The following is a 16,409-nucleotide window of genomic DNA, read 5'->3' as shown; positions in this document are numbered from 1 at the left end:
GAGTGAATTCAGGACCTATGGGTATAATAGCATAGGATCCCACTGCCTGAGACAAAGGATCACAGCCATTAGTTTGAAATCAGCAGCAAATTCCACAAACTTTTATATTGACTAGTTGCAATAGAAGCCAAAGAGTCATATGATTCAAGTTAACTCAGTCCCCCAGGTTCCCAGGATGCTTTGCACCTCCCCCTCCCTCTGCTTCCAGGGTGGGCAGGCTAGCCTTGGCCCAAGCTGTCTGCTCCAGCTGAGCAAGGAGGCATGCTCTAGCACAGGGGTAGGCTTTTGGCCTGAGCCACTATAGGCATGTGGCTTCATTTCTGGAATCCAAAGTTAGTGTCTGGTCACTTGCTTATCAGTTCAACCTACACAGCTTAGACTAACCTATGAAGCTTGAATTGATTCAGGGTCAGGCTTTTTGACTGTCTATATTTAACTACTGTGTTACTGTGATTATTTTATTTTGGAGTTTTGCTACTCAAATTCTCTATGCACATGGTCAATACTTAAAAAAAGGAATTATACTAAAATGTTTAGAATTTGATTCACTGCCCATAAAGAATTGTCTGCAACATCAGATCAAAAAGCCCATCCAATAATCCTCCCAGCAGCTTTCCTCTCATTGATATGAAGGCCCACTTGCACAAGCACCCACAAAATCCCTACCATCTTGATAATCTTTAAGGTTAAAACCAGCAGCTAAGCTTTCTCTCAAAACCCTGTCCCCTCCTACTTTCTCCCCCCCCAAACAGCCCCATACAAACTAAACACAGCTTGTCACTCTCCTTCAGTGGATATCTGCATGCAGATTTTAAAGCTTGGCAATTACAGTTCCAAATCTGTTTTTGTTATTCCTCAGAAAGAACTGCGGGAAGCTTGCTAGTAGCTCTTTGATGCTGTGTGCGAAATATGGACCTTCATGAAAACTGGAAACTGGATAGTATCAACTGGCTGGCTCCTGATGGGACTCTTCCCTTTGCCACTGCAAAAGGAGGTACAGTAACTGTGCGGCTTTTAGTCAACAGAGTGAACACTCAGGGCAACCTCAGCTTCTGCCACACTCACTCACAGACAGGAGCTCCTTATCCTCTGAGTAATCTCACTGGTTTCATCAGGGCAATTTTTGGAGTGAGGTGCCCCTTGCTGTAAGGATGGGGGAATATGGAGTGAGGCACCTTAGTGCCTGGCTCTTTGCTGACAGACAGAGCTCTTACGTTAGATCCTTTTTTAGGCTTGTCTTCATTACTTAGGGGGACTAATTACAAATGATCATCCTTTCAGGGATTAATTCCTCTGGGGCTCTGCCTGTTGGATTTGATCACCATGATCCTCTCCTAAAAAAAGAGCTTTGCAAGAATGGCAGAGGGCTGGAAGTGGCCAAGTGGACACATCTTTATTCAGTGACATGCTTGGGTGAGGACTTTGGGCAAGGTAACTCCTGGAAGGGGAGTGAGGGGCAGAGGAGGCAGTCCTCTCCATTTGTTCTATCCAGAGCCCCTCAACTTTCCCAGGGTGTGATCAGTCCACCCAAACTAAGGCTGTGGGAGCCCTCCTCTGCTGGAGCTCTCCACACCCAAGATCTTGGCTGTGCTGCTACCCCAGAGCTGCTGGTTAGTCTCATAAAAGCTCTCCAAGGTGTTGTAGTGGGAAACAGGAAAGGGGGTTATTCGTAGACACCAGGGTACAGCCCTTATGGGTCATGGCAACACCAAAGGTTTAGAAATGTGCTTTTTTTCCACATTGCTCCATTCCAGGCCACTCCAAATCATGGAAATCAGCAACCTGAACCTCCAATTCCCACATCCAAAGGCCATGACACAACACACTCCACACCAGAGGCAGCTTGTCTGTCTTTTTCACTCTGCACCCTGGACCTAAATTACCTTCCAGATGGCAGTTTCTGAAATGTTTTGCTTTGATAAAAATATTCCACCCAGCTCCATTGATTTCTCTATATTGCTAGTGCTGGCTAGCCTTGACACCCATTACAGGAAAAGGGGACAGGCCAGGATATGGTACAGCCTCTCATCCCACAAATTATTTTAAGTTGTTGGAGTTGGCCCTGTAGTTCAAGCTGCCTAGTTTTGTGTACCTGACCCAACTGGCTGTCGGTTCAGTGCATCCTGATAAGAATCACCAAAATGTCATTCTAGCAGGAAAGATACTCTTAACCTATTCAGTAGCATCAAGATGTGAGGCATTACTGTGTTGTGCTGAAGCTAAGGCTATTTTTCCCTGCTTATCAAGATTAGGCAGTGCTTCACCTAAATTGTTTCCACCCTAATCCTAAACTCCTTGTTTCATAGTTGGGATGGGCTGTTCAAGGGCAGCATAGGGTCCTCTGCTCATGCTCCACCTGAATGAGCTAGACTGTGGATCTAACATATTTGCACAAAAATGTCATGGATTTTCCTCATGCAGTTCAGGAGTTTAAGGGGGAAGAAGCCAAATGTACAGCCCAAATCATTTGTCTGTTTGTTTGAAGGGGAGTGGCATGTGACTAGATAAGCTAAGATACAACTGAAGTGTTCCTGGAGCATCTGCTTCCTATCCATCTTGAAAATCTAGAAGGAAAAAATTGTAAGTGGTCTGTCTCACATGAAGGTGAAAGGGCCTCCTCAGCCTAGCAGCTAATATGGTCAGCACAGTTACAGCATGCCGATGTCTGTGCTCAGCACACAATAGTGTAACTGGGAGGGACAGCTAACTAGGACAGCAACAAGTGCTGTTCTGTGCATCGCTGCTCCCCAGAATAAAAAGATGCCCTGCCACACCTCAGCCAACCACACACAATACAGTGATGTGGCTAACATTATGCTCATCTGCATACAACTCTCTAGGCCAAATGACCTTGCCCTGACACCACCACAGCTTTCTTTTTCACCGCATTAACCTAAATGTATTTGAACTCTGACCACATGTGTATGTCTGTGTTATTGTTTCATGTTTATATTTTGGTAGTGCTCAGACCCCCTGTTGGGATTATGCCCCGGGCCTACTTGTGTCTATACAGATGACAGGGTCCTGTTCCTTCAGAGTTTGCAATTTAAAAAGCAAAGTAACCTGGAAAGCCTGGAATCAAATGTACAGAATGGTTAGAGACATGTATCAGTTTGCATGCACATTGGGTACATGTGTCTTCATAGTTTTGTTCTGCAGGTAGGTAACTGCATTACATCTGATAGGGAAAAATCACAAACTTTATATCCCCAGAAATGCTGCTGCATTTGTGGAGTCTTGAAGATGTTGAAAAATTCATGATTTATTTAATTTTTAGAAAATAAAAAATTTGCACCAGTTTTACAATTAATAATGACTCAACAGCTCCTCCACCCCCTGTGCCCAGTTCCTACACCTTGAACCTGGTGGAGTTTCTGCAGGCATCACAGCAGAGTGCTGATTTCAGCTGGGGTCAGGATAAGGCTGAGGGGATTGTGGGTAAGGTGTTGCCTTGGGATACAAGAGATTTGCATTAATTTCCCACCTCTGCCTTCAACTTGCCACATGCCTCTGGGCAAGTCTCTACACTTTTCTGTGCCTCAATCTCCGCAGTTGTAAAATGGGCTTCCTAGCATCGCCCTGCCTTCCAGTGGAAGTTGTGATGATTGTTTCATTCATGGGCATGAGGTGACACAATCCCGTGGTAACAGAAGGTGCATGGATTTCAAGGCTTGCGTAGAGACTAGTGGAGGAGCAACACTGATTGTATCACCCGTGAATATTCACCGAGTTAAAGGAGCACTAGTGTCAGGCAGCTGAAAGTCTTGCTCTGTCTGCTCTTCAGGAGGGGGAGAGCCAGGCAGTAACATATTCCCTTCTGGCCAGTGGCTGAAATCAGCCCTGGTTACTTTCTGTCTGTTTGACAGACAAGGTTTCAGTATCAGGCAGATCAGATGCAGTCAAGTGAAGGAGCAGGAGTCTTTTTGAGTTATTTAATTTCTTGTGGGAGGATCTGGCCATTCCCTAGCTTTTGAATAATACAAAGCAAAACAGAAACCCCAAAATACCCTCCTAAGAGTGGGAGAGCTGATGCTGAATGCATTTGCAGAGCGTGTCTGCTGCAGTTGCCTAGCGACCAGTAGGGAGGCAGGCTGGGTGGCAAAGAGGGGGTCCTCTTAGCATAGGGAGGTATTTGTGCTGTCAGGTGGGTGCGGGCTCAGCGTGCTCATCTCTGTTCCGGCTAACAATGCTTTTGGCCAAAGTTTGGGTGCAGAACAAGCAAAGGAGGAGATGAGAGAGACAGCTTTTCTGAAAAGTCCGAGGACCGCAGCAGAAAAAGAGGTCAGAGTTGTGTATGTGCAGACTGGGCATCCCATGAAGAATGAGGATGGTGCAGTGCAGCCCTCTGGGACTGTGCCAATGGAAAGTTTCTGGGGGCTGGAAGGATGATGAGGTTTCCCTCTGCAGCAAGAAAATGCACCGGTTTCATTGCTGAATTGACCAAAAGTTTCTCTGCCAATTGCTAATTTTCCAAATAGACATGCTAAAATAAAGCATGCCTGGGAGGAACAGGGGACAAGCTCCTCTCTGCAGTGGTACTGAAAGTAGGTTTAATACTCAAACTATATGCGCCTATGAATCCAGTTGATTTTTCCAGGCATTTATTCTTCTCCCTCCAGGCAATGAGGTTTCCGAAGGTACTCCAATTCTGTTCAGTTTGGATCAGTTGGGTAAGTCCATGTCAAGCATATTTTCCTATTTCTTTTTCTTCTCTGCATCCTGTCGGGTAATTACAAAGAGATTACTTAGATTAAAAAAAGGAGCAGCTACTGAGTGTGGTCTGCTGCATACATGCATAATTTCTTGCTTTTTCCTGGCTTGTTTTTGAATATGCAGAGCAGAGAGATAGACGCAGCTGGATACCAGGAGATTGTATTTAGTTATCTTCTGAGTTACATTTGCTTAGGAATTTTTCTTTGCAACAAGAGCTTGCATATCCCTGTTGCAGGTGCCACAGCTTTCCTGAATATAGCTTTAAATTTAACCCATGCCTGTCACTGGAACTATTGTGATCTGAAGGTGGAAAGTCCTACAAGGATTTCCCAAAACTTGTGTCCTCTTTTGCTAGCAGTTCAAGCAGAGGGCTAGGAGTCAAGACTGAATGTATGTGAGGCATGAGTGAAGAGTCCAGCTCATAGGTGGAACTCAGCAGTTCACTTCCTATACGTTACTATGAGTTTGACAAGCTCACAGGTTCAAGAAAAACAGACTAAAGCACAGTCAGAGCTCAAGACCTTGTTCACAACTTCAAGTGGGGCCTAAGAGAGGGTGGCTGGAAGGTGGGAGCTTGCAGTCTGAGTAATCTTGTTCTATCTTGTAGTTATCCCCCCCACCTTCAGACTTCAGGGAGTGCTATCTAGCTTTTCCTCCTACCACTAATTTCAGAGAGAGTGTAGCCCAGTTGAAGCAACTCCCTTGGAAAGCCACAGAGGGTCTCTGGGAGGCTGGATGTACTGCATGTACCATAAATCTTCATCAGGGAGCAGCAAATAGACTGCTGCAGACAGCTCCATTCAGCTGGACTGAGACACAGCCCATAATCTTTTCCCCCAGGGGTTCTTCAACACCTCTAAGCTAGAAGACAAACATCTGCAATCTCTAAGTGGTTTATTACAGGACCCTTAGGCCATAAAGCTATGGAGGCTCTTTTAGTCCAGAGTTCTGTAGGACCTAGTGCAAAGCAATCTGTTTCTCAGTCATAGTTTGACGTGGTCTGCTGAGATGGAGTGAGAGCATGGCATGCTATATGCTCAGTACAGGAGGCCCATGTCATCAGCCTCAGTGGAACCAGCTGAAGATACTGGTTATCTGGCCCCCTGAGGAACAGGGAAAGGGCATGCAGGCACAGTGGTGGTGGGGAGGTCATGCTGCCAAGAAAGGGAAAGGAAAGAGAAGGAGATTTCAGGGATGGCTCAAGAGTAGGAAAGGCCAAAGGCATTGTCTGCAGTGAAGTACAATGTGCAGGTAGGAAGATAGAACTCGTTCATATGTTGTGGTTCTGAAGGGCAAGGGCTTGTTCTCAGAAATGCTGACTGAGTGGCACTCAACGTGGATAGCCCCAGCTGGCCTCTATGGACACATTAAGAATCCTGATTCATTGCCTCTGAGCAGGGGAGGCTTTGCAGGTTGTAGGCTGTTACCATGGGAGAGGATAGTGATAAACCAAAAGCTGCAGCTCAGGCTGGGGCACCTCAGGAAAGGACACTTTCTTTTTCCATTTAACCTGTGGCATCTGTGCTCCTAGAACAATGGTTTTCCCTCTGACCTTCAACCAAAGCTATCCTAACCAGGAATGGTTGTTTTAGGTGCAAGCCCCATAATTTTCATCAGTATTTAGCACTAAAGCTTCTGGAGCATTTCTAGGCAATAGAGAGCAAATTTCTCATAGGCTAGGAATAGACATTAAAAAAGTCTGAGCCTGAATTCAGTCAATCTTTGTAGGTTAGTCTAACCTGCTTAGGCTGAATGAGTTTGTAACCACACAGACATCCCCTCTGGACCAAAAAAATTCAGGCACATGCCTGCAGTGGCTCAGGCTAGAAGCTTGGCCGTGCTAGAGCAGCCCCCCCCTTCCCTTCCTCAGTGCTGAGCTGAGGGGTGTGTGGCCAGGATGCTCTGATTAGGGAAGGGCTCCCCTCCTCCTGATCACCCCAGCAGGCAGCTGATAACATGGTGTTCATCACCCCAAACTCAGTATTTATCAGCCCATTAAGAAAACAGAGGGACATTACCAGCTACCTGTTGATTCTGCCTTTCTCTCACAGCATGTACTGTAGCCAGCATGTGGCCTGCTAGCTAATGCTGGGAGGTTTCTGTGTAAGGCAGAGGGGAGTGGTGAGGGGAGGGAAAGGGGGGAACAGGGGGAAGCCAGGTAGACATCTACTGTCTCTGCCAGAGCTCCAGCCAGGGAGCAGAGGGGAGAGGCCAGCCCTGCTGTGGAGCAGACAGCCCAGCCCAGAAAGCATGCCAGGGTCCTGGGGAAGTCTGGTTTAACTTAAACCAGGGAGTGGTCTGGGACAGACATTGTATAAACCGGGTTGACCCAAATCAGTTAAGTCTGATACTACATTCAACCAGGTTTACCTCAAACCAGTTTCAGCCATTTTCAAACTGGTTTATGTGCACTGAACATCTGTTCTGTTACAGGTTTAAACCAGTTTGTGTAATGTCTGTCCCTAGCCATAAAGCCTGAATGATGAAAGAGTCACATAAAAGAAGGTGATCAGGGTTAATCCTTAAGTATCATACAAGAACCATATTAGTTTGTTGTGCCTTCCAAAGTTCTGCTTAGCTGGAACCAAAGAAAGACTCTTCTCTGATTAAGAGAAGTGGGAGACTAGTGATCTTTTAAAAATAAGTATACCTGACCATGAGGTGGAGCATCTTGTCCCATAGACAAGAGGGGCAAAGGGCTTGTTCTGACTGTATCCATAAAGCATGTATTTTCCTAAACTAGAACATAATAGTCTCCCACATCCAAAAATGGACAGCTAGGGACAGTCTTTTTACCCATTTCACCCAGTGCACATGACCATGTGTATAACATGGCAAGGGGAGGGGGGGAAATGTCTAGCTTACCTTTAATTGAAGCATGAGATTTGAATATTACTGCAGACCCAATCTCCTTTTATGAAATACTGGATTTCTCATATGAAAACTGAATTTACAGCCTGGAATAGCACCAGCATTGGAGGGTAAAACACAAGGTTGTCCATAAATAGACATAAAGAACATTCATTTTAGCATGCACATGTCTGTACTGTAAATCTAATGCTGGGAATCTGGATTTCTTAACGCGGTGAGTAAACACAAGCTACATGATTGCTAGCTGGTTAAGCGGGGTGGTGGACAGTAGCAGTTATTTACATTGATAAAGATTCTTTCATGCAACGGAAAGGATCTTAGGAAAGCTCTACGGGGCAAAGAGTTTGGACGACTATCAAGGTCTCTGCAGTCTACAAAACTATGCTCACCCATAGCTTTGTAGGAATCCTGAGGGAGGGCTGTGGCATTACCATGCTGCTCTGGAAGTAGATTAGCAGCTAGCTTGTGCCATTGGATGATCTTTCCTTGCTCCATTTCTGCTCTAAAAAGGAAATAATTTGCATCAGCCCCACACAATTCTCTTCCTCTTGTGTGCTGGTAAAGCTGAGCTGGCTGGAACATTGTGGGGGCTCCCACACAAACCCTGCTTCACACCTGCCCGTTTTCTGCCCACTTGTGTGGGAAGGGAAGTAGCAGCTCTCTGGAGACTGCTTTTCCCTGTGTGGGTGCATTAGACATCCCACAATCTGGACTCCAGGATAGCAATGATTATTAAAAATAGACTTGGTAGCACTTTACATAGCCCCTGTGTCTTCCAAACATAAAGCAAATCATCATGTTCCTATCTAAGATAGTCAGGTCCAACAAAGAATATGGGATAGCAGTGCAGAAAGGAAAGAACAAAACAAGATCAGTACTTAGAAGAAGAAATGCATTTTTAGCAACAAGGCGGGTGGGGGTGTATGTGAATATGAGAGAAAAACAGAGGTCCTTATGGCCAGGAAGTGAGTGACTATTCCAAGTGTAGGGGGGTGTGCTTTCATAAGATTTCTGGTCTTCCCTATGTTCATCTAGTTCAGGGGTGTCAAACTCACTCTGGGCCAGTTCTGGACCAAGGGGGTCCTTGTGGGCTAGATCAGTGGCAGGGCAGGCGGCGGCACTGTGTGCAGCATTGTCAGCACACCCATTGCTGCCCTCTCTGCTGCCAAAGGCTGCTCTCAATAGGGCCCCAGAGCTGGACACAGACATGGGCAAACCAGGGGGGTAGCCTGGGTCCCAGACAGAAAGGGGGCCCGAAGATGAATGGTTTCGGGGGTTTTTTTTGCAACCAAAAAATAATTATCTCTGGCAAAGCAGGGCCCAATACTAAAAGTTTGTCTGTGGCTGCCAGGAGTCTAGGCGTGGCACTGTCTGGCCCCTCCCTCCCCCTGCCACAAATTTGTGACCCCCTGGTAGATCCTGATCTAGCTTGAAATATCATAAGAATTATTATGTTATTTTGCTACTTTGGCTTCCAACATGAAACAGCAGCGGAAGAAAGTTTAGCCATTTGTTTCTTCAAGCTTTATGAAAGGCTTACTTTGCATGACCAGTTCTTTCATTCCTAGTAGCTGCCAACAGGCCACATAATAGTGAAAGAAAGTTGCCAACAGGCATGACAAGGAGCACCTTCTTTTAGCCTTTACCAAACAAGATGGGAGCTAAGGGTAATGAACCGCAGTGGGAAGTGCTCAGCATCTGGCAGGATTGGGTCCTTGGAATGCTTCTACAAGCAGCTGTTTCCTTTCTCCAAGTAAAATTACTGTGATAAGCAAACACTGGAGACATCCTTTTGCTATGGATGTATGACAACTAGCCAGAAGTAAACTCCTTTTCTTTCTTTTCATTCATTTGTCCCTTCTCTCCCATAGTTCAGTTATAGGTTTTTGAGTATATGAATCAGCTGGTGATTGTTGGGTTCCTTTCTTCCCTGAATGAGAAAACAGAAAATTTGAAAATTTCACATTTCTTTGTTACCTAACAGAATGATATTGCACTGACTCCTAGGTGAATTGCAAGATGGACTTGTTGGCTTAAGAAAAAAGGAGTGAAGGGAGAGAGACTCTTTTAAGCAAGAGCATCAGCTGTTGCCAACACACTGTTCCACTCAGTGAAGTGCCATTAAGACAAATTAGCACAATATTGGGGAAGGGGGAGAGAGATAGGACAGGTTGGAAAAATTCATTGGGGGAGGAAGAGCCCCCTTCAAGAGTTAACCTTGGACAGACTGATAGGAATTTGATGACAGAGGGAAAAATGAAATGCAGGTGGAGGTATGGGAAATCCATCTTCTCATAATCCTGATCAAATTGCTTTTGTAAATGACACAACATACATGTGAAAATTTTTAGGGCCTGTACACCAAAATTTCTGATAGTTGGATACATGCTTGATTATTTTGGTGTATTCTTTATATCTGCACTATGTGTATTATAACCCTGTTAGAGATGCCTGTTATATTCTGCTTGCAGGAAATAGAGCTTCTGTGGTACTCAGTTCTTGCAGAACTATTACAACTGGGAATCAGATCCCATTTGATTAAAAAAAAACCCATCTCTGACCTGTTTGTTCCCATTGCTTAGTAGCCATCTAAGCTGGGGGGGTTTTTCCTTTGTTGTTCTGACCTCATCTCTCACTGGAATGAATCCAGGGAGCTAGTGCTCTGCTTAACACAGTCCTCTGCCAGAAACCATATAGGTCAAATTATTAGAGGAAAGAAAAATGAAAGCTCTTTGGCAAAATTGGAAAAACAGATGTGCAAAAATTATTTGCTTTTCCAAAGGCAACCCTGCCTGTTAAATAAATGCACATTGGGGGGAACACGATAAGTCTGTACAGTCATCACCATAGTGAAAACCTTGTGGTGACTATTAATATAGCACAATCCTATATTTCTTTTAATGCTCACTGAGTTTTGGAGCTCACTGTCTATCTGGTAGCTAGTTTAAACACCTTTTGTAGATGGAATTTTGTAAGTGCTGTTCAAAGAGCACGCGTGGAATTGTCTCTGCTCATAACTTAAAATGTTTCAGAGAAGCTGGTGATTGCTAAAATAGTATCTGCTGAAACAAGCTGTGGATGTGGGGTGAGCAAAGTTTGTGACTAATCAGAACAGCTAGCATTCTTTCCATCTGACGGGGCAGGAGGCATGGCAAGGACATCTTTTCTTTTTTTTTTCAAAGGATCTGTGTAATTATTTACTAAGCTTAGCTTAATGGAACTTCTTGATACACTATAAGCTAATTCCATAATTCAGTTCATGCAGTTGACCATGATTGTTTTAGTTCATATCTGTGGTTGGCTCTACACACTGTATCACAGGGAGTAATGTTAACAGGGCTATAATTCATAGAGTATCTAGTTGAATATCTCATGAAGCTGCAGGCACATCAAGAAATGCATGCAGGCATTTGGGATTACCAGTGTGTCAGCTGTAGTGGGACAATTATTTGTGATTATTATTGATTACATACATGGGTAGTTTTATATGTAATAAGTGTCAATACCAACCTGCAATTGCTGTTCAGAACAGCCGAGTCCCTTCCACGGGAGCTCAGTGATCTTCCCTGAGGCCCATTATAATAACCAAGTCAGACCTCTATAGTCATTAATACAGAACTGACAGGACCGGGAGATCCAGGAGCCTGGTCATGACTGAGTCCAGTAGACCCCTGGAAACAAATGGAAAAAAGTTGTCTCTTTCGCTCCAGATCTTGCCAGGGAAATATGTGGGATGTTTTCTTTTCTACTTCCAAGTTACTGGTCTTAAATCTATTCCATTGCCTTAGTTACCAACAGGGAGCTGTGGGGGAGCAGGCTATGTGAAATGAGATTAAATTGTCTATTCAGTTATAGCGCACAACTCTTTACCTGCCAGCAAGGCATCTGTAATATTCAGCATCAACAGAGTGGCCAAGGGCAGCATGAACACTTGGAAATGAAATGCTGTAACTGGAGGAGTTCTCTTCTAGCCTGCTGCAGGCAGTGGGCCTTTGGAGGAAATTCTAAATTCAGTGTACCTGTGCTTTGAGGAAATTTTAATTACTGCTGGCCTCCTCCCTACCTGTTACTTAGTAGAGGACATATCATCCAGTCTGCACCCTTTACAACTATCACTTCATTATAGCATCAAACTGGAATTGAACTAGAGGAGGATATTGAAACACCACTCTAAAAATGAAGGATATGGGGACAAATACAAAGTTATGGACCCCAAGAGAGAGCGAGAGAGAGCATCATTCACTGAAATTCATCACAGTCTGGATCAGGCCCCATGGGTCAGACGTGCTGTAGAAAGATTGATTCTGAAACAGTCCTCCTGCTCAGTGCTTCCCTAAAGTACTGTGATTGTTATTGATCTTTGGGAGAACAGTGTATTAACAAGGGAAAAGAAAAGTGAGGACTTGGTAAAAAACATATAAACCCTTCTAAAAGCTGGTGCAGAGGGAGCTGTGGATAGTCCAGCCAGACTCAGCTGGTTCCCACAAGTCCAGCTCTATTCAGATGATATAAAACTCTTTACTAGATCAAGTTAATTAAAAAAACATTTACCCTATTTCATTCAGACAATAATTAGAGAAGGAAGACAAGAGGTGTTTAAATTGCCATTTTGAAATTAGCTTTGTGAGAAATCCCTCCTTCCTTTCTGCACACTGACATGAATATGCATATTACAAGCCAAAGGCCAAATGTTGTCTTTGTTTATGTCTGACTAGTTGCTCATATGAATACAAATAAAAGCAGCCTTTATCTCCAGGGTCTCAGCAGATATCTGCCCTGAAAGACCAAGGGCCATATCAATCACTGGGAGTTTAGGTGTGTAATAGTATTCAAACACTTAAATGCCTTTTGGGCCTGAACATAAGTGACTTGACCAAATGCAGACAGGAATCCTGTTACAGAGAAGGAACTGAAGCCTTCCCCAGTCCAGGCTAGTGCCTGAGCCACTGGACCATCCTCTCATCAGAATCCTGAAATATGTAGGTAGAATATGATTCTTTGTTCCTTCACCCTTGAACCATAGTGTATTTGCAGTTCTGCTGTGTTTTATACCTGTGCCAATCCAGAGTGTATCTCTGACTTTGGGAGCTTACTCTGGAGCTCTGCCACTCTAGCTCAAAGCTAATCTTGCACCCTCAGAACTAAGGGGAACTACCGAGTGCTCAGCACTTCTAAATCAGCCCACTTTGGTGTCTAAACACAAACCCAGGAGACTAACTTCAGGCGCCTGTTTTGACATGCGTGGCTGGTGCATATTGTGATAGCACCCAGTGTTCGCAAGGAACCGCACAGCCCCACTGGTTGAAGTGTTCTACACATACAGACAGGAAAGCTCTTGTCTGCTGTGCCCAAGCAAGATGTGCAGTTCAAATGGGGAAAATGCTTCCAAGTTAAATACTAGCACAGAAGAGACGTGCATGCCAGGACTGAGTAACCCTGTGATCTTAGTGTTGCCTTCAGTAAGGTCACTGGTGCAGCCCTGTCATGGCCCCTACCCGTCATCAAAGTGGGACAGATGGACCAGGGCAGAGCCCAGGATCAGCCCCACACTGCCCATGTGCCACACTTGGGAGTACTCTGTGAAGTGTGGCATGCCCACTCACTCCAGCTCTGTGTGCACCAGATTCTGGAAATGAGGCAGTGCAGTGGCCATGTAAAGCAGCCCTAAGTGCTTCTCATAAGTTTTTTGTCTGCAATGTGCTTCCTGGGACGTGCACAGTGCTGTGCCAAGGCAGGCACATGTTCTCACTTTCAGGATCTGATGCACATGAAATGTGCTGCTTGATGGTGGCACAGAGGCAGTGCAGGCTTGCTTCTTTTCTTTTAGGTGAGTCGTAAAGCACCTTGCACATAGTAGGCTCTGCAGGAATAACTCGGATAGTCCTGCTGTTGCTGGGCACTGTGCTTGTGTGTGGAGCACTGAGAGAGAAATCTCAGCAAGGTGCAAACAAAAACCCTGAAGAACACCAAAGAACTGTCCAGCTATGTTGACCCCAGGAAAAACAGTGAAGGTACAGAAAGATGTATGTGGCATAAAGTGGGGGTTGGGATGCATGACTCCCCAGGCCTCAAGAGAGTCATGCGCACACTTTAGTACAGTGCTTAGAGAGCCTCTGAGGAATAATGGCACACACAAAGGTGCTGCTACTTACCAATGAGCTGGGCTTCCAATGAGAAACACCCCTCCTCCCCCAGCATCAGTGTGAAGAATGGTTTGACTAGGTTGGGTCAGTGAGGTGAAATCATGAATTCTTTAGACTACAAAGAGAACACATCCTGTGGAAACGGCATGCTGCACAACAGAGAGCCTCCGGGTGCTGACAAATTTCCTGTGTTCCTGTTAGTGCAGTACTGCTGTCTAGCATGGTCACTAAATCCATCGCTTGACTTGAAAGAATAGGTACTGTGTGCTATTTAGGTGAAAATGAGTGATGAAGCAAGTATACAACAAGGGAGAGGATCTAGAGTTAATAATAGCAATGCTACTTCTAATCCTCCCCCACGTCCACACGATCAGATGGAAACACACAAGCTACATTCACATCAGTCTGGGAGGATTGCCTAGCAGGTACCAAGGAGAGATATGGTTAAGGCACTGAACTGAGACTCAGGTAAGCTGGGCTCACTTCTGAACTGCCTTTATGGCCACCTGAAAGTCGCTCAACTCCAGATCCAAATCAGTAGATTAGGTCCTTGTCTGGGGCTTGGAATGAAGTTAAGTGCTAGCAACCACAAGCCCCAAAAATGTCTAAACTCACTTAGTTCCTACACTTTGGTGCAAAAAGATACATAGGCGCCTGAACTTAGGCTTTTGAGAAGTAACCCAAGTCCAGGGTTGCCAACCCAAGAACATGTTTTCACTGACAATTGTAAAGATTTTTATTGATGGCCAGACTTTTTTACTGATTTATGTTATACATAGTGTAAATGTAACTCTTCTGCTAGGCCTTGCCCTACTGCCAGGCCCTAGTTTAAAGGGCTGGGTTCAAATTTCAAGGTTTAACATCAAACATAGCAAAAAGTATAAAGTTTGGTTGTCAGTAAACAGTTTGCAGTAAAAAAAAATATTCAGTTGGCAACTCTGCTTGACAGCACGTATGGTTTTACAGGGTGGGGGTGATTAAGGGCCCCCTAAGTACTGCCTATCCTGAAGTCCCTGACTGCACCCTGCATCATGTTTCCCACATCCCAAGCTCACCCCCTAGTCCAGGATGGGCAACTATTTGGGCTGGAAGGCCACTTAGGGAGTTTGGCGAGGTACCGCAGGCCAAGTCCTGCCTCTCCCAGCCCTCAACAGCTTACCCAAATTCCCTAAGTGGCTCTGCTCCAGGGCCCAGCCCTGCACTGTCACCTCCCCAAGATCCTGGCCCCAGTCCCACCTGCCCGTCTTGCTCCCAAACACTACTCTGTGCTCCACCGCAGCCCCATCCCATCCACCTGGCCAGGTGCACCCTGCCCACGTGGGACCCGGGCCGGTATCCGTGGCACTCCCAGCGGTGGATGTGGGGCAGACAAGCTGGGGTGCTCAGGCAGTGGGGCCAGCTTTGGCAGTAGTGACAACACTGGCAGCAGCAGCCAGAAGAAGTGGCCACCACTGGGGCTGCTGAGAAGTGGAGTCCGGCCATCATGCCACTCCAGCCCTGCCCTGCAACCAAGGGTGGTGGGACCAGTGCAGGTGTCATGGCTGGGACTTCCCCCTGCACCTAGGCTGGGTAGGGCTGAGCGACCTGCCACAGGCCTTATTAAATCCTTTGGCAGGCTGAACTTTATACACCGTTTCAATTTAGGGGCTTCTGTCACTGTTACAGAACAGGGGCAGGCATCACTGAGGAAAAAAAATAAAAGTGGTGAGGGGTCTGATCTTTCTTGTTTTTCTTGCAGAGCCTGCCCACCTCTCTCATGGCTTGGGCAGTGAGCTGCCGGTTGCCCCTGAGCTGCAGGGGGTCTCGGACCTTCCCTCCGCAGCAGTGGCACCCCCCAGGCAGCACCCACCTGCTAGCAGCCCACCCAGGAGACCCTGGGGGGCACTGCTGCTGCAGAGGGAAGGTCTGCGAGAAAAGAAAAAAGAATCGGGCCCCTCAATGTTTTTTCTTGGCAGAGCCTCCCTGCATGAGCTGCCACCGGGTTGTGCAGCCCCTGAGCTGCAGGGGGGTTGGGTACTTCCCTCTGTGGCAGCGGCACCCCCTGGGGCTGCCTGGGCGGGGTGCTAGCTGGATGGGTGCTGCCCTAGCTCACAGGCAGCACCCAGCCCAATCCAACAGTGCATGGGGCACTGGAAGCCCAGGTGTGCTCTGAGAAGCTGGGGCTTGGCAGGCTTCCAATGCCCTGTGCACTGTCCTGGCTGCCTGGGACTACCTGGGAATGGGCTGGCTTGCCCCTGGGGCAGTGCAGAAAGGCAGCAGGAGGGCAGCTCGGTGAGCTGGTGGCCAGAGAAGGTGGCAGAGACAGTGCACAAGGTGCTGGAAGCCTGCCAAACCCAAGCTTCCACGACCATGCCTGGGCTTCCCTTATGTACCATCCCTGCCACCTTCCTCAGCCACCAGCACACTCAGCCGCCCTCCTGCCACCTCCCCATGCTGCCCCAGGGACAAGCTAGCCCATTCCCAGGGCAGCACGGAGAGGCGGCAGGAGCTGTTTGACATGTACACACGACAGATTTTTTTGTCCACAATGGGACAATTTGCCATGACCAAACTAAAACACATCAGCGGTGGTTTAAATTGCCACACGCAAAAAAAAAGTTGACAAAAAACCTGCACGTGCACATGGTGATGCCATTATGCTAGTCAAATGGCGATTTCTCGTCACTTTTCATCATGTGTACA

General features: G+C 46.3%; 1 protein-coding gene across 1 annotated transcript in view; it reads left to right on the top strand.

Annotated features, from left to right (window-relative positions):
- The first annotated feature begins 909 nt into the window (after window positions 1–909).
- AMOTL1 (angiomotin like 1) overlaps window positions 910–16,409 on the top strand; it is a 148,362-nt gene continuing 132,862 nt past the window's right edge. The window contains exons 1-2 of the mRNA XM_006018626.3: window positions 910–994; window positions 4,620–4,670. Of these exons, the coding sequence (XP_006018688.2) occupies window positions 910–994; window positions 4,620–4,670 (136 nt within the window). The remainder of the gene's footprint in view (window positions 995–4,619; window positions 4,671–16,409) is intronic.

Source organism: Alligator sinensis, unplaced genomic scaffold, assembly GCF_000455745.1.
Source record: "Alligator sinensis unplaced genomic scaffold, ASM45574v1 scaffold116_1, whole genome shotgun sequence".
In the NCBI taxonomy this organism is placed as follows: Eukaryota; Metazoa; Chordata; order Crocodylia; family Alligatoridae; genus Alligator; species Alligator sinensis.
This window is presented reverse-complemented; position numbering and strand designations above follow the sequence as displayed.